This window comes from Psammomys obesus, unplaced genomic scaffold, assembly GCF_907164565.1.
Source record: "Psammomys obesus unplaced genomic scaffold, mPsaObe1.curated_primary_1811, whole genome shotgun sequence".
Classification (NCBI taxonomy): Eukaryota; Metazoa; Chordata; class Mammalia; order Rodentia; family Muridae; genus Psammomys; species Psammomys obesus.
Genome location: NW_026587216.1, coordinates 24,055,013 through 24,082,694, shown reverse-complemented (window position 1 = coordinate 24,082,694; position 27,682 = coordinate 24,055,013). Strand labels below are relative to the sequence as shown.

The window sequence follows — 27,682 nt, the reverse complement described above, 5'->3', positions numbered from 1 at the left end:
AAATGTATCTGAGGAATTTGAGAATTTGTTATTTTTCAGAAAGAAGCTTTGGACTAGCAGCAACTCCAAAGAGTTATGAAAGCTTGTAGAGGAAATCCCTGTCAAATGTTTTACGAATAATTCCATGTCAAAGCTGATGCAGTGCTAATAAAATTTTCCACTAGTAAAGACTACATGAAGTCTGTTATGGTAGGGGAATTCATGGGTATAATGTACATGGTGAAATAAATGAGATTTTAAAAATAAATCATAGATTGGTGATAAAGCTCAGCAGCAATACTGGGCATAGTTTAATCATTAAAACAAAGAAAAAAGAAAAGAAGAAGTAAAGGAAAAGGAAAGGAAGAAAAGAAAAGAAAGGAAAGGAAGGGAAAAGAAAAGGAAAAAGCATGTCTACAGCCATAAGCTCAATCCCCAGCATCAACAAACAGACAAAAAAGGCTGGCATATTTTGAGTAGGTAGCCAACTTGGGCTACAAGGCAAGATCCTCTATTAAAACAAAGCCTGGCAGTAGTGGCACACGCCTTTAATCCCAATGCTGGGGAGGCAGAGGCAGGTGGATCTCTGAGTCTGAGGCCAGCCTGGTCTACAAAGTGTTCTCAGCATGGTAGGCTTCTGGAAAATGTGCTACTAAAATGATCAGAAATCCCCTAAAGCTATTCTCTTATCCCAAACTCCATCTTGGATCACATATTAAAATAAACTTAGGTCTGATATGGTTTTACCTGCCTTGAACATCTTAGTTTTGAGGAAATGTGTTAAGTTCTAAAGTTTAAATTCCACAATCTCTAATAACAGGACTTCCAGGGACTTGAAAATGGGTATGGAATAAAGCCCATTGGGGTCAAGACAAATATACGACTATAAAAGATTGTGAAAGACCATAATAGTCTTTAGTTTCTTGGCTAAAATACCTGTGACAATATGATACCTTGAAAACAAAACAAAACAAAACTATTTTATAATAATGATTTCAATCTTCTCCAGAACTACCAAAAGCCTCTACTAAAGCCACATTCTCCAATATAACACACAGACTGCTGACTCCAGCTACCTCCATCACAGCTAACTTCAGTGAGCTTATGGAAATGACCTAGAGAAAGGTCATTGCATCCCGCTACAATTATAAAAGGCACATTGCACTGAAAACTCATTTCCCCAAATATCACCAAACACAAGTCTAGAAGAAAAACATAGTAAAGCAGTTCTGTGACATGCAGTGGAAGGCTAAAAGCAAAATGGACAAAATATTCACAGTTAAACTTTATCTCCTAAGAGCTTAGGAAATTCATTTTCCTTTGACAAATGGATTCAAGAAAGGCTTTAGAGCACACAGGCAATAGAACCGTCACCCATTAGGAGGGAGTGGGTACTGCTAAACCACTCAAGTTTATTTCAGGAATTTACTGATTCTGTAGCCTTGAACCAAAAGGGTTCACAATTAGTGTAAATTTGTGAATCTATGGACAGAGGCTATACAGCAGGAATAAAAAGAGGTGTTTTTGTTTTCATTCTTGAGACATGGCTCAGTTAGCCCATACTGGCTTTGAACTGGAAATGCAGATAAGGAGTTGATGCACCCCACCTCCTGAAGCTGGGTGACATGTGTGCCCCTACTCCTACTTCTATGAGGCTGGGCACGAACTCGGGGCTTCTCACATGTTATGCGAACATTCTATCATCCGAGCCCCTAAGAGTTCCACATCACTAATCTGAGACAATTTTATGCTCCTGTCTTCCTAAATTCTGTATAATGCTCCAGGAATGCTCCAGGTAGAGCCCTAAAGAAAAGATTCCTCAATGTCTTCCCATACTAAACTCAACCTTTGCAACATATGCTATCTAAACATTATGTTAATGCACTCATTGCCTACAAACCTATGTTTATGATGTGAACACTCAAGTGTGAGACTTACCTAATGTTTAACTGACCACATCACCTTATGAGTGCTTTAACAATCAAGGGTCTGGACTCCCCTCTGGAAAATTACTGCATGAATATTTTTTAATACTGATTCCAGGAAACAAGCTCTTATTATCAATGGATTCTGGTTGTGCACTTCAGTGTAATACTTTTCGAGTTAACAAAATGATACTTTGTACCTTGGCTATGAACAATTTTTGTCTGACAAAAAACAAAACAAAACTCTGGAGTCTAAAGTGCAGCCCTGACCTCCCAGCAGCTCTGGCTGTCTGCACAAGACTTGCACAAAACCAAGCCAGCCAACGTTCTGCTCAGAAGCTCTCAGCCCTCACGGAGACGCTATCGACAAGTGACAGCTTTAAGGAGAGAGAGAGTCAGTGCTCCTCAACAGCGTGGCCCTGGTAGATCTCCCACACTCCAGCCGCTGGCCTCACGCTGAGGAGATGAGAATCCCAAACTGGACTCAGCAGGGTATGTAAAAAGGAGAAAGAAAGTGGGCATGAGGTTGGAAGGAGGGTGGGGGTACATGGAAAGGTGGGGGTGGATCTGGGAGGAGGTGATGTGCGTGTGACCACAATGTACTGTATGAAATTCTCAAAATTATTGTTAAAAAAAGTAACAAACAAAAACCCCCTGAGTTCTAAATCATTCATTCATTCAGCTGGGCACACAGACACAAATCTAGACAGGAAGAGTCCATGTCTGCATCATGGCAAATTCTCAAACTCATTTGTATACTCAAGTGAATCATCTATTTCACAACCTATTTTGATTAAGCTTTCAGTTTCTGGCCCTAATTGTCTCTGCTTAATTTATTTTTCAGAGCAAATGAACCCCTGTGTTAAGTGGCAACATGATATGCTTGCATCCAATCACACATAACCTAATTAGAAACTAAAGAGTCTTGGAAAGTGGTCCTAATTTCAAGTAATAGTAAAGAATGTATATTCACATGCCAATACAATCTTTATATTCCAAAACTCTGCATAATATAATTACTTTTTAATAAAATGTCCACTCATTTTAATATATCCTAGTAAAATGAAATACATTTTTAAAGATTTATTTATTTTATGTATATGAGTGCTCTATCTGCATGCACACCTGCTTGACATAAAAGCTCTCCTTATAGATGGTTGTGAGCCACCATGTGGATGCTGGGAATTGAACTCAAAACCTCTGGAAGAGCAGACAGTGTGTCTTAAACTCTGAGCCATCTCTCTAGACTCCTACCTTTTGTTTCAATAAACCACTGTGCACTAAAAGCCATCAAAAGCAATCAATATGAGGTATGGAGTTTTCAAATGCAGTAGCAGGAAGCTGACAGGACTGACTTAATCTGTAGGAGATTCTAAATAATGATGTAGACAAGTGAAATTTAAGCTAGGAGTATTTCTGTGAAGATCCGACTGTTGTCTGGTAGCTCCATTTCCTGCTCAGGGTTTTAAATGATTTCAGACTTGTGATTTTCCACTATTAGTGCCTGCACCCTGCCCACAGGAAGCCCCTTTTACAGCACACACATTATCTCAACTAGACCTCTCTGCTTACATCACATCTATACTATACAATGCTGAGCCGTGCATGCTGCTAGAGCCACACAGGGTGGCTGGAGAGCTGGATGCCTAAAACTTAGTCTCCTAAAACTGAAATGTTAAATTCTATGTATGGGTGAGCATGTTCGCGTGGGCACATCTGTCTGTTGAGCCTCGGCCTCACACATATTAAGCATACATGTGGACACTGAGACACATCCCACTCTTGGACTTGAATCTTTTGGAACAACTTCAGAGGTCACATAGGAAAAATGATCTGTCCTTATAATCCTCAGAGAATTAGATAACGCTAATGTCCTGACTGGTTTATTTTTTGTGTGTCAACTTGAAACAAGTGAGAGTCGTTTGAGAAGAGGGAACTTCAACTGACAGAGTGCCTTCATAAGACTGGCCTGGGAGACTGCTTTGATCAATGACTGATAAGGGAGGGCCCAGCCTACTATGAACTGTATCACCAATAATCAGGTCATCCTGGATATGTAAAAGGAAGCAGGCTAAGTGAGCCACAGAGGAGCAAACCAGGAAACAGTGTTCCTCTGTGGCTTCTGCTTCTGTTCCTACCTTGAGTCCCTAGCCTGACTTCCTTCAGTGACGGACTGTGCCCTGTGTGTAAAGCTCTAATAAGCCCTTTCCTCCCCAGGCTGTTTTTGGTCATGGTGTTTTTTCACAGCAACCCCTAAGACAGCTAAGAAATAACAAGAGTCTGTAGGGTTTGATAATATGACCATCTAGTTGCAGCTAAGTTGAAGAGGTAGCCTGGTAAACACAGGGGTTCTCCATCTCAGAGATAACGCAAAAATAAAAAGCACAAGAATGAATACATATTCATGATCTGGATGTGGTGGCACACACCTGCACTCCTAGCACTCAGAAGGCAAGAGGACGACCACAAGTTCAAGGCCACCCAGGAGAGCCAGGGCTACATAGTTAGGAGAAAAGGGATGGAAGGGAAAGAGGGGGAAAAGGACAGAACACTGATGCACATTTCTTGAAAAATTAGTGTTAAAGGAAGAACATGAATAATGAAGATATGAAATTGAACCTACTACGTAGGAAAAAGATAAAATGAAAAGTTCCAACAAAGCTAACTAATGGGTTACGTTTTCTGAGAATGGATATTACTGCTCCATGCAAATTCAACTATAATGCTCAATTATAATGATAATGTTATTTATACTGCCTGTAACTACCTGGGCATTTAGATGTTCATGAAGGAAAAGACAATACCATAACCCAATTGTTAAAAGGTTTAAGCTTCTTATACAGAGTAGAAAAATTCAAACACGATGCTCTGCAGCTTCCTAGTTGGAAGATACATCATCTGTTCTACTATCTCAACTAACAGCAAACACTGTCCCTTTCTTGAATACATATAAAACTTACATCTGCAGTACATTTGTCTCAAAGGGGGATGGTACAAGATTATCCAGGCATTCAGGGTTCATGTAGGGAAAGAAAGGATATTTAAAAATACAAAGAGAGCCGCTGTTAGCCAACAAATCAAGGCGACGTTGAACAGAATCATATGTGAGTGAGAACGATGGCTCAGGGGGTAAAATGTTTGCAGTACAAACCTGACCTCCACATACAAGCGCACAATAATAGTGAGGTGCTGCTGCACACCTGAACTCAGAGTAAGTGTGACTGCGTGTATATGATCTGTACCTGACAGTCAAAATGACGCCATGGATGTCAACGGGGCCTGACAAAGTCTCATCCCTACCTGGTGAGGAGGCATCAGCTTTCTTAAGAGATGTGGACCCTGGAAAGCTACCCTTGCTCTAGCACGGCAGTTCTAAACCCTCTGGGGTTCAATGACCCTTTCACAGGGGCTGCCTAGACCATCAGAAAACACAGATCTTTACATTAGGATTCATAACAGCAGTAAAATTACAGCTGTTGAAGTAGCGACAACTCTTGAAGATCACCAAAACATGAGGAGCTGTATTAAAGGGTCACAGCATGAGGAAGGGTGAGAGCCACTGTCCTAGTAGGAGCCCTACAGGCCGGACTTCCTACAGCACCGTGGGGACACTGTGGATTTAAAAGAACAAAGAGGTGGAGGGAGAACACACGAAGCTGGGAGAGACGTGTCAGTGGGGAAAAGGGGAAGAGTCGGAGGAAAGAGGATGGAATACATTTGAACGAAACACATAATGTGCATGCACTGTCTGCTCTTTCAAAGGTCCTCAGTTCAATTCCCAGTAACCACATGATGGCTCATAACCATGTATGAGATCTGGTGCCCTTTGCAGAGTGTAAGCAACCATGCAAGCAGAACACTATACATAATAGAGAAATAAATGAATGAATCTTAAAAAAAAAAAAAAGACACCACACAAGGAAAAAAATGGTAATAACATGACGTGTCACAAGCAGTATGGAAAACTTTGTTCTTCTCTTTCCTATCTATCTTCTGGCACTATAGTCATCCTGTAACTTGCTAATTCACAATTAAGTTTCAGAAATCTTAAATTTGTAATTAGTGTGCTATATCCGTTTTTCACCTGTGCAATAAATCACTCACTTATTCTTTTGAGGTGGGGTTCAGGCTCAGACTCAAACTCAGGACTTCACATCTGCCCCCATATTCCCACACTTTCCACCATGATGATAATGGACTAAACTTCTAACACTGTGAGCCAGCTCCAATTAAATGCTTTCATTCACAGCAGTTGCCATGGTCATGGGGTTTCTTCACAGCACTAGAACTCTGACCAAGACAAGCTGTTGGGTCCAAATTGCCTCCAAATTACAAAAAGTACTAGAACTGAGTGCACAGGGCATCAGAACTTCTACTTCATATAAAGAGTTCCCCACAGCTAGCTGTATTTTATGATAAAGATTATTATGGACTTCAGTTGGTCACGGCTGTACACACCTATAATCTCAGCACTTGGAAGGCAGGGGCAAGGGGAAAAGCTGTAAGTTCAGGGCCCGCCTGGTCTACATAGCTAGTTTCAGGAAAGGCTTATATAAATAAGCAAAATTGTCTCAACCCTCAAGTGCAGCAAAACAAAATCTGGAAGATATCAAAATGATACTGTTGAAGTTATTGAAGTAATGCTAATTTTGCTTCTTCTATGATAGACATGATTTTGTTCTAAAAATTTAGTCTAAGCTGGGTAGTGGTACATGACTTTAGCCCCAGCACTTGGGAGGCAGAAGCAGGAGTTCGAGGCCAGCCTGGTCTATAGAGCGAGTTCCAGGACAGCCATGGCTACACAGAGAAACCCTGTCTAGAAAAACAAAAACAAAAATAAAAAAGTCTAATATCAACATTTTCCAAGATTTTCTAAAATGTAGTATTACAATATCTCAATTACATACCCCCACTATTTTCCCAAGTCTTACAAACATCTTCTAAATAAAAATACCCAAAATTTGTCATTATAACTTAAAACTGCTCACCATGATACCACCATTTTGTTTTCTTTGGATTCTTGTTACATGTTCGCACATAAAAGGAATTATCTGGTGGTCGTCTCTGAAACAAAGACAGAATTTAAATAGGTAAATTCTGAAAGAAAATCACTAGGACAGCAGTAAGTTTAGCAAAATTATTATAGAACGTATGAAAACAACAGAAACAGTAAAAGCGTAACTAGAGAATGTGTACATCAGTTGTTTTAAAAGGGAGTATGGGGGGATCAGTTCATGTATGACATCCAGATTCTTCATACTTACCTCTCCCATCAAGTCATCTAACGACTACTTACCTGATCTAACTAGACAGAAGGCCTATCTAAGGTTGTCTGAAGAACTACAGCAACTTTCAAATACCCACATCATCTTATCATTTTATTATAATGTATTAAGGACAGATCAAATGGATTCTGAATTAAACAGTATCTAAGAGGATACATGTTTTAGTGCTTGTGTGGAACAGTGGCCTAGCTGTTCTTCATCTGCCCTCACAGGAACAACACGGGAAACCTGGCAGCTCTGCAGGACAGCTAGGCAAGAGTGATGCGAACCACACTGGATGAAGGCTGGGAGAAACTCTGCCTGAAAACTTCTGGGTATGAGCCAGACATGAGTATGTGACTTGCTGTCAAGAGTTCAAATGTCAAATTTGTTCTAATGTTATCCTGAGGGACAACTTCCAACAGCATGACAGAGAGCCTCACCCGTGCTTCTGGCCAACTTTTATAACAACTCTGATAAAACGATGCCTTTCTCCCTATTCAGTATCTTTTGTAGTATTTAGACTTAATTGGCTATTTAGAGTAATGAAGATGAGAGATTAAAAGAACTCTCTCTTCTACTGAGGCTGATCAAGAGGTGCATCATTTAAGAAGGTGCCAGCCAGAAAGCAGTAGGAAGTGTGTGGATAACACAGACGGGCAGGAAGAAAGCAGCCCATCCACGCGACGTGATGCTTCTAATGCTCATGTACTTAGCTGTCAGCTGACCTTTACGATGCCCTTAGGAATGCATGGCAATGGTAATTTCAATCAACAACCACAAAAAGACTACTTGGGTACAATCTGTTAAGTACTCCAAGATTACCCTGACACAATTTGAGAAAAAAATTTTAATAATTAAAAGTACCTTACTTCTTTTTCTTGTTACCTAGCACTTAGTAGGGTAAAAACAGCAAGCATCTAATAAATGTTAAACTCACAGAAATTCTAACTCTTAAATTATCATCATGGCTAAACCTATCATACAACAAGTCTACTAAAAATAGTTTATCAATAATTTAAGTGAAATGATTAGTTTTATACTATGTATATTACAGAACACACTAGCAGCAAACCAAGCAGTGAGTAGAATGATGAGGGTTGAAGGATGAGAGGCACACTGGGCAAGAGTCACTCTCCAGCATTTGGTGTAATGTGTTCCACATAAATGCAAACAAGCCAGTGACCATCAGGCCATGCAGAGCAATTGACAATCCCCAACGACCATCTCAATCTCAGTGCACATCAAACCCTGTAGTCATCACCTCACTGTGAAGAATCAAAAGGACACGGGAGCCCTTGTAAGAAAAAACTGCTCTGTCCCACAGAAGAAAAGCTGTGTGTATGTGTGTGTGTGGTGTGTGTGTGTATTGAAGCAATAAACAACAAAGGTCATAGCAACTCCTATGGTTAAACAAAGCTTGATTACAGCCTCAAAATATAGAAAAACTTAAGTTAATGTGCTATTAAGGGGCTGGAGAGATGGCTCAGCAGTTAAAAGCACTGGCTGTTCCTTCCAAAGACACTGTCCGATTCACAGCACCCACATGATGCCCCACAAGCATCTGTAACTCCAGTTCTGGGGAATACAAGGCCCTCTTCTGGCCTCCACAGGCACCAGCCAAGCTCATGGTTGATAGACATGTATAGAGGTAAAACATCTCCACACATATATTATATATATAATAAAATAATTTTAAGTGTTATTAAGATGCACATATCACATTTCACCTAAAAGTATCATTACACATTTTAGTATTTCTGAACGGGGATATGTCTTTTATTTAAAAACTTGTCAAAATTTAATGGTAGGGTGTTTTCTTATAAATACATAAAAACTGGATAAATGGCTTTTACAAGTGAAAAAAATAAAAACAAAATTTAGCCTATTAGTCTTTGTACCTATTTGAATAGAACAAAAACAAAATCTTGTTTTTGAGAAAGAACACCAGAAAAACGTTAAAATATGTTATTATGTGTGAGGGCATGTTTGTTTGTAAGCACATGTGTGTACCACACTGCAGATGGTGATCACAGAAAAACTTTCAGGCTCTGTTTTTGCTCAAATGTAGGCTCCAGGGATCAACTGTCAGGCTTACACAGTGAGCAGGCTCAGCTGTTCACCCATCTCGATGCACCCACCCTCCAAAAAAAAAAAAAAAAAAATGCCCTCTTTTGACTTATCATTTCAAGAAACTTACTTAGTGAAACAGGAACTCTGGGTGTTCCAGATTCTAAACAACCTATTGCTTAAAAATGAACTATATTATCTTAAAGATTCTCTAAATTCTAATTAATAAAACAGCAGTGGATCTGCTAATGACACGTGTACACGCCAAGGGCTCCTTATTTTAAAGGTATCTAAATTTTAGCTCATACCATTTTTCATCTGGTCTTTTCCCCCACTTTCATTAGAGACGGTTCTGTGGGTGAATAAAGGAGAACAAGAGGGAAGGTTCCAAAAACTCTACTGGTAATTTGTGCCTCCTTCAATCTAACCACTGAGATGGGAAAGCTCTGGATTCTGGGAAATTCTGAAAAATGCTGCCTTGGGTAGGAAACTGGCCAAGAGGGCTAAGGAACGAGGGGCTGTTCCTTTCTAACTTTCCCACTGTGAAATCTACAAACGGGAATGTGCTATACACATGTGCTCTGTGCTGGATCATGCAAACAATAGTCAGAATAAGAACACGCGCATGAACGTCCTGTTCACACTGACTAAACAACAGCTATAGACTTATGACTCACTGCCTACACAGTGCACTACACTTCAGGAATAGATATAAAACACTGAATTTGACTTCTGGTCTATTTTGAATGAAACATAACAAAATAACGTATCCGTCTATTACTAAAAATGTCATTCAGTGTAATTTAAAAACAAAAAGCATGACTCTTTCTCCCGATACAAATAATTATATTTTGAAACTGTTAACCTACCTATGCTGAAAGAGGAGACATTACCTGGAGTAATCACGAAAGTCCTACCTTTTCTTTGCAGCTGGAAAGCATGCTAATAATGCTAAGACAGACTGACTGGACTGAGAGCGCTGGGGACCAGTCTTCTGTTAGAATGGATAAACAGATATGACCATTGCTATACACATGAGGATGAACGGGAATATTTTCACCAGTAAACATGACCTAAGAAAAGATAAAATTCCATTAACGCTGAATATTCTCTAGTATTAACAACTAAAATATTCTCCAAATTTATTAAGTATTAATTTTTAAAACATAAAATACAAGCAAGCAGATTTCGGAAAGGAGCAAATGCTCACTCATCACCAACAATTTAATAACAGCCAATACCAACAATTTAAATACCAACAATTAAATAAATACCAACAATTAATTAAATTAAATTAATTAAATTAAATACCAACAATTAAATAACAGCCTCCCTGTACAAATAGCCATGGAGTCGAAGGGAGCTCTTGTCTCTCCTTATATAGTCCACCGAAATTTTCCAAACTTATTTACTAGTAAATAGCAAACTACACTCATACGATGTTTTTGTTTTTGAAATTCTACTCATCACTCACTGAATACTCATTACTCATGCCTTTAACACAAGCACTTGGGGGGCAGAGGCAGGTAGAGCTCAGTGAATGTGAGGCCAGTCTGGACTTCTACATAGTAAGTTCCAGGCTAGCTCGCTTGGGCTACATGCTGAGAGCGTATTTTAAAAACCAAAATACAACAAAACAAGGCAAAATTCCAACTGCACTAAGATTCCAAAAGTATTTAATTTTAATACAATAACAAAAATCAAACAAAACCAAAAATCTTTTTAGGTTAAAAAAAAGAAAGAAAGAAAGAAAGAAAGCTGAGTCTCCATTGGCTGCTGTCTCTCTCCTTTGCCTTTTACTCACTCATGTTCCTTTACCTTACCTTGGCATGACTGTAAATGGTCTTCCTCTGCCCTAACACTTCAAGTAAACCCTCTAAGCATCCAGATAAGAAAGAGAATAAATCCACATCTTGAAATAGCATTGCACACATTCTGAGACAATTCAAAGGCAGCAGATGAGCTTCAGAACAATTACACATGTGTTCCTCTCTATTTTGTAACACCGGGTCCTTGTACATGCTACACAAGGCTGTTCTCCGAGACACTTGATGTTACATAAATTCCAATTAAGTTAACTCCCCAGTCTTCAATACATTTTGTAAGGTAGTCATACCATATTAATTCTGTAGTTTAGCAGTCATTCCTAACTAGCGATCTCGCCAAACAAAGAAAATCACCAGTATCACTTGAATGAAATGACTTATTCAAGGTATGAGGTAGACTATTTACAGGAGACACACATTCCATGTAAGAAGCTACAAAGGCTGCAAATAAGGATCAGTAAAGGCTCATTATGTATGCCAGGCATGGTGGCAAAGGCCTGTAATCCCAGCACTTGGGGAGGCAGAGGCAGGTGGATGTCTGTGACTTCCAAGTCAGACTAGTCTGCAAAGCAAGTTCAGAACAGCCAAGGCTACATAAAAGCCCTGTCTCAAAAAAAAAAAAAGAAATAAAGAAAGACAAACTATGTAGACATTAGCTAAAAGAAATACTATGCAACTATATTAAAAACACACAAAAGTGATGTCCATCAGTTAAAATTTCACAACCATAGCCAGGCGAGGTGGCGAATGCCTGTAATCACAGCACTAGGGGAGGCAGAGGCAGGTGGATCTCTGTGAGTCTGAAGACAGCCTGGTCTAGAAAGTGAATCCAGGACAGCCAAGGGCACACAGGAAAACCCTGTTCAAAAAAAAAAAAATTATAACCAGGCTGGGTGTGATGGTGTACCACTGCAGGAGCGACTTCTGGAAAGAGGAACTTTACTAGAGCCTAGAAGTTCAAGGTCAGTCTTGAGAAAAGAGCAAAGCTTTCTCTGAAACGAACAGTAACAACAACCATTTGAGAAGCCTGAGCGCCCACATGCAAGCTAACAGTTTTCAATCTAGACTAACAGCCACGGAACCTTGCAGAATACCAAGGAGAAAGTGAACTTCAAATTATGACAGAAACTGAGGAAACACTTGTTGCTCTACAGAAGACAGTCAATGAAATCCATTTGGCTAGAGGGAGGTATGCCCACATTTAATATAGAATAGATATGGTAAAATTAAAATGCACTAAAGTTTTTGGAGATATTTTAAGTATCTAGCCACAAATCTGACTTTAAGATTCTTACAAACATTCACATTAACAGACCAATCATCCAGCTGGTCTTGGTGGTGTACACATGTAATTCTAGCTCTCAGGGAGGCAGAGGCAGGTGAATCTCTGAGAGTTTGAGGCCAGGCCAGCCTAGTCTACAAAACCAGTCCAGAACAGCGAAGGCTAAGAGAGAGACCCTGTCTCAAGTGCCCCCAAAAAAAACAACAACAAAAACTTGCATGTAACAGGGAGTCTGCTAGCTCTGTAAACATTACTAACAAGCAGGCCTCAGTCTGTTGGCCAAGGTGAACTAGCATTTTTCAAAAGGATCACCTTCAGACTTGCTTTCCTTAGCCCTGAAGATCGGACAGTGGCGGCATATGCCAGCAGCAGCACTTGAATCTATGAGCTCAAAGCCAGCCTGGTCCTCAGAGTGAATTCTAGAACAGCCAGGGCTACACAGAGAAACCCTGTCCTTATCTCAAAAGATCAAAAACAGAAAACAAACAAGATTTGGCTGCCCACCCACCTCTGCCCTCCCCACAGAAGAAAGGTTTAAGCAAAAAAGCCAAGTCTCACGAGGGCAACCGACTACTTGTCTTACATGATTGCAAAAGGTTCATTTTTAACCTGACTGCGTTCTCCCAAACGCCACTTATGTAGCTGATGTCACTGCTCTTGCCCTAAAAACATCCTGCTTTGAGAACTCTTGAATTCTATACTTAAGTCTGTTCACAACTGCTTTTTAGTGGAATTTCAGAAGTATGAACCACACACAGCTTGTTACAACATATTTATTGTAGATTGTGTTACACATGTCTAGAACAGGAATTTACAAACGTCATGGAACACAGATTTGTTCTGGGTTATTCATTTTGTCCTAAAGAGCCATTTGACCAGCAGGGTTTTTACAGAGAACACGGGCAATGTCTTCAGAATTTACTCCCTGGTCACAACTATTTTTTAAGGTTATCTCCCCCACCTACCCATCCACCCACCCACCCATCAAAGTCTCTTAATTAAGAAGTTTATGAAACTAGTACTCTGAAAGTGCCAAAATATTAAATAATAATAATAATAATAATAATAATAATAATAACAACAACAACAACAACAACATGGCTATCAGCAATCACCAAAAACAATACCTAGGCAACCAGAAGCAAAGGTCATAGCACAGTAACTGGTCATTCAAAAGGAAAGCAGGATTCTCCTTCAAGAAAAAATGGATAACAATATCTATGAGCCAGGAACTGTGCAAGGACCTAAAGAAAATCCCAGCAGAGAAAAAGTGATGAGTAGCAAGGGCATTAGGGCAGAAGCAGTAGACAATCTACAAGCAGAACAGAGAGCAAGACTAAAGAGCTCTCATATCAGAAGCCAAACAAAAGTTGAGTCCCTTGCTGGGTGCAGGGACCCACAACTGTAATCCCAGTACTCAGAAGGCAGAGGCAGAGTAGGCTGACAGCCAGCCTGGACTATGCAGTGAGACCCTGTCTCAAGAAACCAACCCAAGGGCTCAGTGGTTGAGGGGGCTGGTGGCTCTTTCAGGGGACGAGGGTTCGGGTCCCAGCACCCATGTAGAAGCTCACGCCTGCCTGTGGCTCTGGTTCTGCAGGATTCAATATCTTCACACAGACATGTATGCAGATGGAATACCAACACACATCGAATAAAAATAAACACTGGGGAATTTTTTAAAAAAAGAAAGAATGAAACCAACTCAAAACAAAACTAGGTAACCTCCATTAGGTTTTTAACATAGTTCAGGCAAGACAGGCGCAGCCAGGGTGAACTTGAAGCAATGAGACACAGCATGACTTCTTGCACAAATTAAGCAACCCTTAGTTCCCGGGCATTTTAGATGCTTGTCTAAGCGGGGAAGGGCTGCTTGCCCTTCCAGGGGTAAATTCCTGAAATAAAACAACTTAAAAAAAAATAAAAAGTCTGTTCATGTAAAAGGCATTACCAAGTATTTTCCATTTCCATGGAGAGTTTCAGTATAATCTCTGCCATTCTGGTTCTCCACCCATTATGGGAGCGTAACCAAGGCTAAATTTAAACACATATTGTTTTCCATCTTTACCCAGTATACACATCAAAGAAGAAAAAATGGCATCTCTGTTGTTTTAACTCAGGCAAGCAAGTACTGGAAACTCAAAATGCTGTTGTTTCCGGAGTTTTAAAAATAAAATTGGGGTAGTCTCATGTAGCTGATAAACTATCTAGGACTGACACAAGACCACTGAATACAAGTGATCTGAAACTACACTCAATTTATTTGGCCTTGGGTAAAAACCGGATACACAATCACACTGTTAAAAAGTTAAATGAAAACTATATACTTCCCTTCCTGCAGAATCCCAACCGAGGAAAATGGTGTTTCAGAGAGGAAGTAAAGGTACAACTCCAGGATGTAGAATTAGAACTCTGAATCCCAAGACTGCATAAGAAGACATCCGTAATGGCTCTGTAGTTTTAATCACCTCCTTATTGCTGTAGTTCATTTTTAAAAGTAGGTAAGAGCTATGATACAACTACACTCGGACAATTTTGGAAGTATATACGCCTAGTCCATATCCAGTCTAAGAATTTAATGAGGCCAATCTTGGATTAACTTTTGAGCACCATGAATGTAGTACCTATTACAATCCAAACAGAGGCATCAGAATGATGAAAACCACCACCTCTCAGGTTTGGGGTGGAGGGGGCAGGCACAGAGCCTTCCTGTCCCCTAGGCTGTCACAAACCCCTGGGCTCAGGCATTTCTCCTACTGAAGCGCTAAAAGTCTCTGGGACTACAGGTATATGCTACTTATGTCTGACTCACTACTCAAATTTGACAAGTCATAACAATTTGATCTGACAGCTGCTGATATCTACAATAATCCAATATAAACCAACTACAACTAGGCATTTAACTCTACACTTCAGCATGTTTATTATATCTTGGCATTACTACTAAGGAAGTAAGGGATGGAATGGAATTCAGGTAACTTTTATATACAAAATTCAAGAATTTCTCAACATCAGGCCCAATAATGAAAGACTTTACAATACTTATTTACAAAGAAGATACAACAGTGTTTCATGAGCAGCTTAGAAAAAAAAAAGTTACTTATGTCAAGCTAAGTGCAGACAGTATGCACACAATGAACCAAACCAAACAAAACAGGCAGGAAGTGCAGCTCAGTGCTCCTGCACCTGTAATGCATAAGCCCTAGATTATCAATCCGTTTCTAGCATCAGGATAGAGGGGGGGCAGCCAGAAAGTCAACCAACCAAACACTAGCTGTGATTATAAAATCAAGTCTACCTGCCACACAGTTACCGAGGCTTCCTGTCAGAGATAACACGAGGCAAGGTTTTCTCTTGTGATTAGCATAGCCATGCTGGTGGCCTATACACACCTAGGACTGGGAGTTGCCACTCCCAATCCTAGCATTTGGGAGGTAAAAACAATAAGACCAGATGCTCCAGATCATCCTTTGTTACAAAGCCAAGTTTATAAGCCAGCCCAGAATACATGACGCCATGTCGCAAACAATCAAAATAAGTAAATGAAACATAAAAATGGAATGTGATATAAATAAGGTTGATAATAATAACTGACAAAAGTGGCTCGAGAGATCACATACATACAGACAAATTGGTTGTTTTTAAGGAACGAGAAAGAGAGAGAGACAAAAACATGTCTCAAACATTCAAAAATAAATAGTAACCTGATAGGCTAGGGTCAGACAGAAGGGGAGGAGGACCTCCCCTATCAGTAGACTAGGTGAAGGGCATAGGAGAAGAAGGAGGGAGGGAGGAATTGGGAGGAGCTGAGGGAGGGCCACATCCTAGATACAAAGTGAATAAATTGTAATAAAATAATTAATAAAAAAATTTTAGAAGTGTAAATGTCAGGACTTATAATAACCAACAAAAATGGCTAGGGAGATCACAAACACATACATGTAAAATTATACAGAGGAATTAGGTAGTATTTAAGAATATGTGTGTGAGAGAAAAAGAGTCAGACATATAGATATAGATAGACAGACAGACTGAATGATGAAAAAGAGGCCACAAATTTGAGAGAAAGAGACCGAGGGACGCATGGAAGGGAGTGATGAAAAGAAAAGAAAGGGGGCATGTGATGTAAATATAATTTCAAACAAATTACTATAAAAGTGACGGGATTGAAATTTCATGAGTTTCCAGTCTCTCCTTTAGCACTCAAACAGATCACTAGCATCTATGACAACAGTTTTTCTACTTTTTCATGATTATCATCACTATGTAGCTCTAAGTATACTTCAAAAAAGAGGTCCTCTTTTTTTTTAATTTTTAGTTTTATTTTCTGTGCATGGGTGTTTTGCCTACATGTATGTCTTGTACACCATATGCATGCACTGCCTGTGATGGCAGAGCTGGATTTCCTGACAGTTGTGAACTATGTGGGTGCTCGGAGGGGAACCCAGGTCCTGTGGAAGAGCAGCCAGTGCTCTTAACAAGCGGACTGTCTGTCCAGTCCCCATAGACAAACTTCTTACACACAATGAAGCTAAGTTTGGGAAGTTAACCATTCCTTTGTCATTTATTAATGTCCACACTCCTCATTCATTCTGGCATATTAGTGCTCTCTTTTTTTAAGAAAGCGTGAACACCGGGGGAACTGGACCATGACTATATAAAAAGAGCATCTGAGCAGGTCTAAAAAAGAACTGGGTACCAACAAACACGCCCTGATCTGCAGCGAGCAGACAAAGTGAGGGTCTGGGTGAAGGGATCAGAAACCAGTGGGAAGGAGGCCGACAAGCTGGGTCATCCTGTTGCCCTAGCTCTTTCAAAGCATGAGTCCGGCTTCAGAACTGAAGGGACAGGGACTCCTCCTCCAAAGCAACCATTGCCCCTACTGTTGCAAAGAGAAATTATGGGCTAAAATAACTTCTCAGCAAAAAAATGCACTTGAAAAGTTTAAAGCTAGTACACCAAAACATTTACAAAGATCTCTAAGTATCTCAGATGTTTCTTTGAAAAAGACTGTTTTGACGAGGTGTGTAAGTAGTGGGCATTAGAAGGGTGGGAAGAACCAACGTAAAAAAAGAGGCAGAACAAAAGAGCACCAAGGGTCAAGAAAGATATTAAGCTTTGAGAACTCTACAGTTGACCATCTGACCACATCTCCCAAAGCCTGTGAAATAAACAGCCAAGTCCTTCCTACTGTAGAATCTTCTTTGAGCAAACCATAAGCACTCCCACACTCACATCTACAGCCCTTTGGTTGTTAAGCACAGATGTACAAGAGCATATGCGGCCAGATCTAAGACGCTGGGTCCTTTCATGCCCTGCCCTGTACATTTCACATAAACCCTTTGTGTCCTCTGAAGACCAGTTCAACCAGTTCAAGTAGGTTTTCTTCTGCCTCCTTGACTGACTCTAAATTAGCTACTGCTTTCCATTTTGTTTCAAAGCATTTCATTGTCCTTCATGGAGTTTTGACTCCTTTATTCAAATGCCTATCACTCTACCATCACTCCTGTCTACTGACTCAAACTCTAAAGGAGCAGATTGTGCTCACCTTCCCTACCCTCCACTAGCACCTGCTGCTACAAGTTAACCCCATCTCCAACCTGGTCTCCAACCAGCTAAGTTCCTTTTCATTTTAGATATGATTCCACAGCTCTGCTCAAAAATATTCCATTTCACTAGAGCAAACATCTGGGCTACAAATATACCTATAAGGCTCTCTCTTGTCCATATCCTCACAAGCTTTTGTTTTTTTGATGAATGAAAACTGACTGGAATAAGATGGTATCTCAATGTAGTTTTGATTTGCATTTCTCTAATGGTTAAGAGAAATTGAACACTTTTCCCAACCTTTACTAGCGATGTGCATTCCATCCGATTGGACTATCTAATTTCTTTTTTTTTTTTTTTTAGGATTTATTTATTATGTATATAATGTTCTGTCTGCATGTACACACACCTCAATGCCAGAAGAGAGCACCAGAGCTCATTACAGATGGTTGTGAGCCACCATGTGACTGCTGGGAATTGAACTCAGGACCTCTGGAAGAGCAGTCATTGCTCTTAACCTCTGAGCCATCTCTCCAGCCCCCTCATTTCTTATTATATAGTTTGAGGTGTTTCTGTATCCCTATTCTTTCTACATCTCTATTACATTCTATCAAAAGCACAGTGTGTACACATTGTCTCTCTCTCTATACGCTGTCTCTTCGCTTGATGCACTGCTTGCTTTGCTCTGAAGGGGCTTTGTGCTTTCAGGAGGTCCCCATCTGTCAACCTTTGGTCTCACTTCTTGAGCAGCTAAGCATGAACTCTACTGAGCATGCCCTCCTTGCCCCACCTCTCTCCTGCACTAGCTTATTTATTGCTTATGTATCTTCCCCAAAAGAACGTTACATGAAAGGGAATTTTGTTGTTGCTGCTGTCATGAAATTCTTGTGTTGTTTTCCTTTTTCAAGTTAAAAAAAAATTATTGGTTTGGATTATATGTCTATGTAAACATATGGAGGATATCAGATGTTCACGCTCCACTTTTTTTTTTTTTTTTTTTTTTTTTTTTTTTTTTTTGAGGAAGGGCATCATACTCAACTTGGCACTCCTTGATTCAACTCAGCTGCCTGGTCAGCAATCTCAGGGACCATCCTGTCTCTGCTTCCCCCGAGTTAGAGGTCACAGGTGGGCACTGCCTGTGACATTTGGCTTTTATCTGGTGCTGGAGCTTGAAATCGGGTCCTCGTATCTACATAACAAAACTCTCCTTCCAAAACTATCTTGCCAATTTTTTTTTTTTTCTTTTTTGAGACAGGGTCTTGTTTTGTTGCCTAGGTTAGTCTAGAACCCTCTGCTTAAGTAATATTCAACCTCATGGGTACTAGTGCTACAAGCATGCACCGCCCCAAGGAAAATTTGCAAATTGAGCCACACAGATCTGAGTCCATGTTATATATTCAATCCTTAACAGACAGGTGAGTTATTCATAACAGACTACAAATAAGGAAATGCTGACCTATCCAGATAAGAAGCAGATTAAAGTCTGTTAGAGGCAACTTACTGTCTTTTTAGTCTCTATATTCTCTTCTATTTCTTGGTATAAAGGTAAGTGTTTGGCACAGGTTAAATGCTAAAGACACAGTAAATTAGACAGCCATAACCTACAGGTTATCATAAATACAGCATTTACACAGAAAGGCACTTCCTGGGTAAAAAGGCTGACCTTAACTGCGTATCAATGGAAATGACGATGAAACAGTGCTTCACCTCTGCTCCTATAGTAACTGAGAAAGTTGTCTTTTTTCTTCTTAAAGATTGATAGCTCAGGCCAAACATTATTATTTAGGCAGGCAGCTTTTCACAGCAAAATGGCATATAATGTGAGAAACTAATCATGAATAAGAAGAAAACACATCAAGCTACACAGAGATGGGATGGCCTGTATGCATCACAGATTCAATAGTGGGCATTTCGCAATGATTCAGGGACCCTCCAAAAATTTTATTTTTCTAAGATGTCATACATTCAGTGTTGCTTAATCTGTAGGAAGATGAAAAACTGGTATCTAATAACTGCCAATTCCTCTGTTTCCTCAAAATACCCTGTATTTCGGGAACTGACCTCAAAGGAACATTTCAACCAATTTCCCATCACAGTGAACACCTAGAAAGGTTCAGTTATTGGAAAAAAATCTTGTAATTTACATGTACACAAGTCTTGATTGTTAGACCCATTACATTTACTTTAAAGCCATACAGATGATGTGATTAATGAAATAATTTTAATAATTTTTAAAAATCCCTACTCTTAGAGTAGTTGTCATTTTCTTAACCAATATAAATTAGAATGCAGAACTTCTACAACATCAATATACTGTAAGTTGTTAGAAAAGAATACTAGCATTCCAAAAGAATGGGAATAATTGCTCTAAGGCAATTTCAGATTCCTTATATAATTTTTTTTCTTTCCTAGAGATCACTATAAGGACGAGCAGATACTTTTCCCGTGCTAGTAATATATCTATTTGGCAGCAGAGCAGAGAGGAGAGAAATGATTTGGTTTTGACTCCTGATTGTTCTAACAAGTAATCAAACCATTAATAAGACCTTTCTACAAGCTTTAGTTATTTCACTTTAAAACAAAAACAAACAAAAAAACCCTTGACTCTATGTCTCATAACTACTTTATTAAGAGCTATTAGGTGATAAAATCAGAATGGAAGTTAAATTATGAAATATAATATATAAGCATTAACATACAGTAGAGGTAATCTGTGCAAGAAATGGTTAAGTTTTAACACGTCTATAAAGTGACTTGATAGCCAAGGTAAAGACTTGATCCTGTAGAAAATAATTACCTGCAGATTTTGCTAAGGAAAGAAAGAATGGAGTAGGGGTACAGGAGGGCATGTGGGTGGCCCATGTGTGCCATAAAGAGTGAAGGACTGAAATGAAACAAGCACAAGGTTTGATCTCCAACACTGCAAAAGAGAATTCTTAAACATACACTTTAAAAATATACATATACAGATAATGAATATGCTTACCAAGAAATCTAACTGTGGAAAGGTATGTAATACAAATAGAAACTACTGAAATAATAACTATTGAAACAACCCAGGTGAAAGCTAAGACCTTGTGCTATAGCCCAGATAGTAAGATAAGAAAGGAATGGGCTGACTGAGAGACTGCAAAAGGATTTGAAAGGCTGTACACCAGTGAGTGAAAGGAGACAATTTAAAACAATGCGGAAGGCGAAGAGGAACCCAACATAAATAAAAATATATATATTCTATTTCACTCCTGGAACGGGTTGTGTTTAGATGTAGTAAATCTGAAATGTCAGCAGGGCATTGTCAGTGATGGTGCGCTCTCTTAATCCCAGCACTCAGGAGGCACAGGGAGCTGGGTCTCTGTGAGCTCCAGGCCAGAGTAAGCTCCAGGACAGACAGAGCTACACAGAGAAACACTGTCTGGGGGAAAAATTGTAGTCCAAAAGACTTATGAAATTTTAGAAGGATATGCACACACAGCAGTGATCTGAGTTAGCTGTTTAACATATCTTAACATCAAAGAATAAGATAGTGCTGAATAACAAATGTAAAGTTAGTAAAATCAAAGGAGCAGGGAGAAGAGCACACTATGACTATGAAGGCTAGCAGAGGTTAAAGACAGTGAAGACCCATTCTTGGTGGGAAGGCAGACAGCTGTGCATCCCACCCGTCCACAGATGCCTAGAGGTCATGACAAAGTTCTAGAACAAGCCCAACTGAGCCTTGAGGCTTAACAACCTTCTGCTCACATGCCATTAAGTATCTAGTTAGCCCTATCTCTTTGTACAATTCCCTTTACAGCATAACACAATAACCAAGTTCCTTTGTTTTCTCTTGTGGCCAAAAAAATACTTAAGCTATATTCAGAATGTTATGTTGAAGACAACAATGAAATATGACTTTGCTCAAAACAGCACATTTTTAATCACATACCAATGTTTTAATTCGGTGAAGACTAAGTAATTCTAGTAATTCTAGTAACTCATCATCTTCCAAGTCAGGAACCTGGAAATCATCCCAGAATCTCCTCTAACCTCCAATTAATGATTTACTAGTTAAATACCTTTTAAAAACATTCCCTGCGGCTGGAGAGAGCTCAGCTGTTAAGAGCACTTGTTCTTCCAGAAAACCCAGGTTCAATTCCCAGCACCAACATTGCTGCTCACAAACACGTATAACTCCAGTTCTAGGAAATTCAAAACCCTCTTCTGACCTCTGAGGGCATCAGACACACATGTGGTACACAGACATATATGCAGGTAAACCACTAACACACATAAACTAAAATAAATAAATAAATAAATAAATAAATAAATAAATAAATAAATAGATGTAAGTCTTAATCATTAAACCACTAATTAAACTATGTTTGCCTCAAACTTCAGGCTGACTTCATGTATTTAACATCTGTAAACACACTTGTTTCTGAAGGCTGAAAACCAAAGACACAAGCCCTTCTAAAGGAGCCTTTGCATCTTTACTAGCATGATCACTTGTCCTGGAAAGAGTGTCTGTAGTTATTAAAAAAATGCTACCTTTTCAGCAGGGTGTGGTGGTGCAGGCCTGTAATCCCAGCACTCAGGAGGCAGAGGCAGGTGGATCTCTGTGAGTTGGGGGCCAACCTGGTCTACAAAGTCCAGGACAGCCAGGGCTGTTACACAGACTACAACAAAAAATGCTAACTTTTCCCTGTTGCCCTTGAAACCCATGGATGATGACAGAGAAGCTGAAGCCCAGGGAAGCACTTGGCAGCAACAAAGCCTGTGCACCAATAAACTTCATAAAATCTTCACTTCCGTACAACAGTGCGAAAACAAGGCTAACTACATATTTACACTGGGTTTCTGACATAGGTTTTACTTAGGCAAAAATAACCAATTTAGCATCTGCTATAATCTAAAACTACAATAAAACGGTACATGCAAGGCGTTTACCTGAGGAGAGTCAAAAGGGTATCGACTACTAAATTTAAAGAGAAGTTGAAATTTTTCCCCTTCATATAAGGTTCCTGGTGCACCTTCCATGTCTACAATCCACCTAGGACAGGAGAAAGGAAAACAGTAAGGAAACAAATTTGAAACAAGGTAAAAAGGATTGGGCAAAAGGAAAAAGAGATCATGAGACGCCAGGCACCGGGCGGAGTCTAGCGGGGCACTTCACCCAGCAACTCTCACACTGAGGATGTCTTTGTGGAGAACTTTATAAATTTATTACTACGCGTATATTATACGTGTTTGAGTAATATTATTACGGGGGAGGGGGACTTGCACAACCACAGCACACAACACATAGCTTTGTGGAATTGACCCTTTCCTTCCACCTCTGTGTGGGTTCCAGGGATTGAACTCGGGTTACTACCTTGTGCTTCTAGCTTCCTGAACCTCAGTGCAAGGTTGGTTGTCTGACCTATGCGTGTATGCTCTATGTGTGCTAGTGCCCATGGAGGCCAGAAGAGGGCATCACATCCCCTCAAGCTGGAGTTAACGGCCTGTTGGGAGCCACCAGTGACGCAGAGGTCAGGGCATACACTAGGGCACTCTGGAATAGCAACACATCTCTTAACTGAAGAGATATCTCTCCAACCCTAGAGTAACACTCTCTTCCCTATCCAGATTAAAGAAATTACGTCAAGGTCAGCGTCAGGCTTGTAACCCAGGTCTGAAACAAACTACAAACAAACAAATAAAAACTCCAAAGTCTGCTAATATCAGTCTATATTGTGCTCTTCCCTTCAGATCAAACCATCTTATTTTTCTTTCAAAGACTACTTGCTACAATTCCTGAGAACTTCTTAGACAGTATCAAGCTCATTAGCCACCTTCCTGTATTAGAAGCAATGGGAGAGAGTGCTATCAACAAAGGCTACAGAGGACTGTAGCTGGGAAACCTATCTCTTATCAGCACTCTAAAGAAGGGAAGCTAAATTGAACCCCATCCATATACTTGGAAGGTTACAAGAAAGGCAAGGTTACAAGCAAGACTTTCCACTGCCTTTCCCTGCTAGCTCACTTTTCACACTTTAATGATGCACACACAGATTTCTACAGCATCTATGTAAGCTAGTTTTGTCTTCATGTGTAACTGTCAGGAACATAAATGTTTTTGTTAATATTCTGTAACCAATGCTAGCCTTTAGAAAAGGAAATAGAAAATAAGAACAGCAAAGATAGGGCAGCGTTTAGACTTGAACGAAAGTCACTGGGAACGACTATTGAATTACAGCTGTCACATGAGGTTACTGTAGCTGGCCAAATCCTTTAACCTCAAGCTTCTCAGGCACAAAAACATCCTGATTTTAAATACAGGAAAACGTGGATTGAGGCTGCACCTCAGCAGTAGAGCACTCAGCAAGGCCCTGAATTTGAAACCCAGTACTGCCAGCCAGTATCATCCACTCTTCTATCCAGATAGATAGATGTCCAGGAAGAGCAGAGAAGACAGAGAATATTGGGATAAGGTTCTACTCATGTCTCATGTGATATGGAACTAGGAATGTATAGAATAATAACATGGGCTGGGCTTAGTCTATGAAAGAAACCAATTAAAGTACAGAAACCCTTAAAAAACATGACAATTCATTTTCGGAATGTATGCTGAGTACCTTCGATATAGAAGGAGATAGAAGGGAGAGGGAAATGATAGTGCCTATGTTTAAAGAAAAAAAATACCTCACACATTTCTACCCTCAGAGGTGGTACACAGTAAATTAAACAAAACACAAAACTGTATAGAAAGCAAAAAATCTGTGAGGGCATACAGATCAGTGACGGAGCCCTTGCACAGCATGCTAACAGGCCTGGGTTCAATACCCAGCTCTATACACACACACACACACACACACACACACACACACACACGCACCCACGCACCCATGCACCCACGCACCCACGCATGCTCGCTCTTATTTAAAAAAAAAAAAAAACAAAAACCAAAACTAGGTCTTTTTTTCCTCTTCGAAATCCATTTTTCTCCCAGCTGTGCACACCTACTATGCAGAGCGGCAATGCAAGGAAACAGAATTTCCTGGTGCTCCTTCATTTTCTTTACGTAGCAGATTTTACCACTGGCAAACACAACCAATTTACTCATGACATAACAAAGCAGAGTTTTTAAATGACAGCAAGGCAAACATCATTAATCATGCAATATTTGCATGAAACAGGTCAAAGACATGATTCCTAATACTATGTGCAATAAACTTTTAATCTTTGCTAATTAAAAAAGTAATATATGCTTACTGAATTTAAAAAGAGACTAGGAATAGCCACTGTTACATTTGAGGGGGGTGTATTTGATTCTTACGGTTTTGCAGTTTACTACATCACTGATGACGAGAAATATAGTACTTTTTACTATATGCACGCTTAAATTATGTAATTTTTTGCTTTATTCATGATTCGTGTGATGTCTACTGTGTGTGGGTATGGGTATGCATGCCGTGGCATGGGTGATGATCAGTGGACAACTCTGTGCAGTTGGTTCTCACCTTCCATCTTTATGTGGGTTCCAAAGATGAAACTCTGATCATCAGACTTATGCAGCAAACACCCTTAGCAGCTGAGCCATCTCACCAGCCAAATCATACAAATTTGAACCATCAAGTACTTAGGTTCCAATCATGAGCATATGCCTCGGAGTAAGAATGTAATTCGAGAAGCAAACATACCTTTCTCTAATGAGTCTCCACTCTGTAATCATTCCTCCTTTTTAAAACATAATGGTTTGAATTTGTTTTTTTTACACATTCTGGTTTCTAATAAAGAAATAGGTCTATATGCTGACCCACAGAAGAGATGGGTTCTACGGACTAAGACAAGCAGCATGCTAATGCTGTCTTTCCTTGGGGCATGGGTTGTTCTTCAGATTTCACCACGTGGCCCCGAGTGGTCCTGAACTTTCGGGCTCATTCTCCTACCTCAACCTGGCCAGGACTACAGGTAGGTAGAACTGCACTCAGCCAATAAAGCCTTTCTACACAATTTTCAAAGATAATTGCAATTTATGACTAAACAAAATTTCTACCTTACAAACTGACTACAGACTATAGGGACAGCATTTCACTGTGTCACCCTTCCCTATCGGTGACACAGTTTCTAACTTATCCTTACAACTAGAGATGCTTTAAAAAAAAAAGTATAATTTGTGCCAGGTAACTCTCTTCCCAGCTTTGTTCTTTCTTTAGCACAGCATGGGCTATTTTACTGACTGTGTCTACAGTATGGTAGTCATAGTTTTTGAAGGGTTTCCTGGGCTGCAAGTCTGGATGCAGAGCGCATGAGCACAGAGCCATATGGTGGCACATACCTGGCTGTACTGCCAGTGTTCTGGAGACGAAGGCTAGTCCCAAGCTACACCAAGAATAAAAACATAATAATAAGGGACCTGAGAGACACAAACACTGTTTTAAGAAAAAAAGGAAGCTTTACAAATTATGTGACAACAAACCTACGGTAGCCCAGTAAGGTTAAAGAAATAAATACGCAAATATATGGAGTAAAACCTTTTTCCTGTATTTACCTAATGGTGTAACAGAAGGCAATGAAACACAAAATTAACTTTTTTAAAAATGAGTACACACTTGAACAGCACAAGCAAGGCCTTTAAGAAGCAAATACTCACTGCGTAATTGAGTTTTGAACGCTCTTTTCGTTTAAAGTCATTCCAGGAGGTGGATCATTTTGCAACGCCAACAGTTCTTTTTGTAGTCGTTTCTAGAAAATATCAATAGTTTACATTTAACATCTTTCTTCCATCCCGTCTAAAATCGGTGATTAAATTTCCTCCCAGTGCTTGAACCTCTTTACAAGGTCCTCGGATCTCTACGTAATGTTTACAGTTAATCCTTCAACTATGCTCAGCCCTACAATTCACAAGCAGGTCGGTGTTGTCCCACGGTGCTGCGGTACCACAGTTCTGAAGGGCGGCCAGGGACCGCAGTCCACAGCTTCCCAGCTGTGCCACTGAGGGCGCAGGGCTGCTGCGTGGGCTAAAGACCTACTGCTCAGCATTCTTCCTCTGCTGCTTTCCAGTAACAAACACTCTACTCTGTAGCCATGGAGACAGATAAGCTTTCCAAGGAAATTATGAACGTAACTCATTCCACAAAAGCCTTCTGAAAAACAACTTCAATTCAACTTGTAACCTAATTCTGTATTTATCTTCTTAAATAGGATCATCTGAATATAATTCACTCTCTTAAAGGCTATTTTCACAAACACTTTTCATTGTACATTAGAAGAAGGCTGTTTTTGTTTTTGTTTTCTTCACACACTAAGTTTCTAAATGGCTTTCTGTTTTATACCTTTTACCTGGACAACTCCAGTGTTCGTCTCCTCCCCCAGTTACCATCAGCAGACGTTCCTTCTCGGTGTATACGGGCAGGGCAGAAGCCACAGCACAACTGAGAGTGTAACCTGTGTTCCGCTGTGTTCCGCGTTCTCGGCTGGCTGGTACAAGGCTCTGAGCCTAATCCTCACACCACAAAAACCGTAACTAATGTTACAACTGTATGTAACATCATAGAGAGCCTTTTAAATCACACTTCATGATTTTATCTGGAGTCCTAACTCTGCTCCTCTGGAAGACCAGCAAGCGCTCTTAAACTACTGACCCATCTCTCCAGCCTGGCATCACTTACTATTTATTTAAATGTGTGTGTGAGTGCACATATGACAGTCAGAGGACACGTGGGGGAGTCGTTTCTCCTTCCACCATGTGGGGTCTTGGGGACTGAACTCAGGTTATCAAGGCTTGCTGAGCAAGCACCTTTCCCCACAGAGCCGTCTCCCTGGATGTTTAAT

General features: G+C 40.0%; 1 protein-coding gene across 1 annotated transcript in view; it reads right to left on the bottom strand.

The window, feature by feature from the left end:
• The window catches only part of Ube2w (ubiquitin conjugating enzyme E2 W), a 49,410-nt gene that overhangs the window by 3,986 nt on the left and 17,742 nt on the right, over positions 1-27,682 (bottom strand). Inside the window, exons 2-5 of the mRNA XM_055603406.1 lie at positions 26,502-26,593; positions 22,817-22,919; positions 10,156-10,311; positions 6,893-6,968 (exon numbers count right to left, since the gene is read on the bottom strand). Coding sequence (XP_055459381.1) covers positions 6,893-6,968; positions 10,156-10,311; positions 22,817-22,919; positions 26,502-26,593 — 427 coding nt within the window. The remainder of the gene's footprint in view (positions 1-6,892; positions 6,969-10,155; positions 10,312-22,816; positions 22,920-26,501; positions 26,594-27,682) is intronic.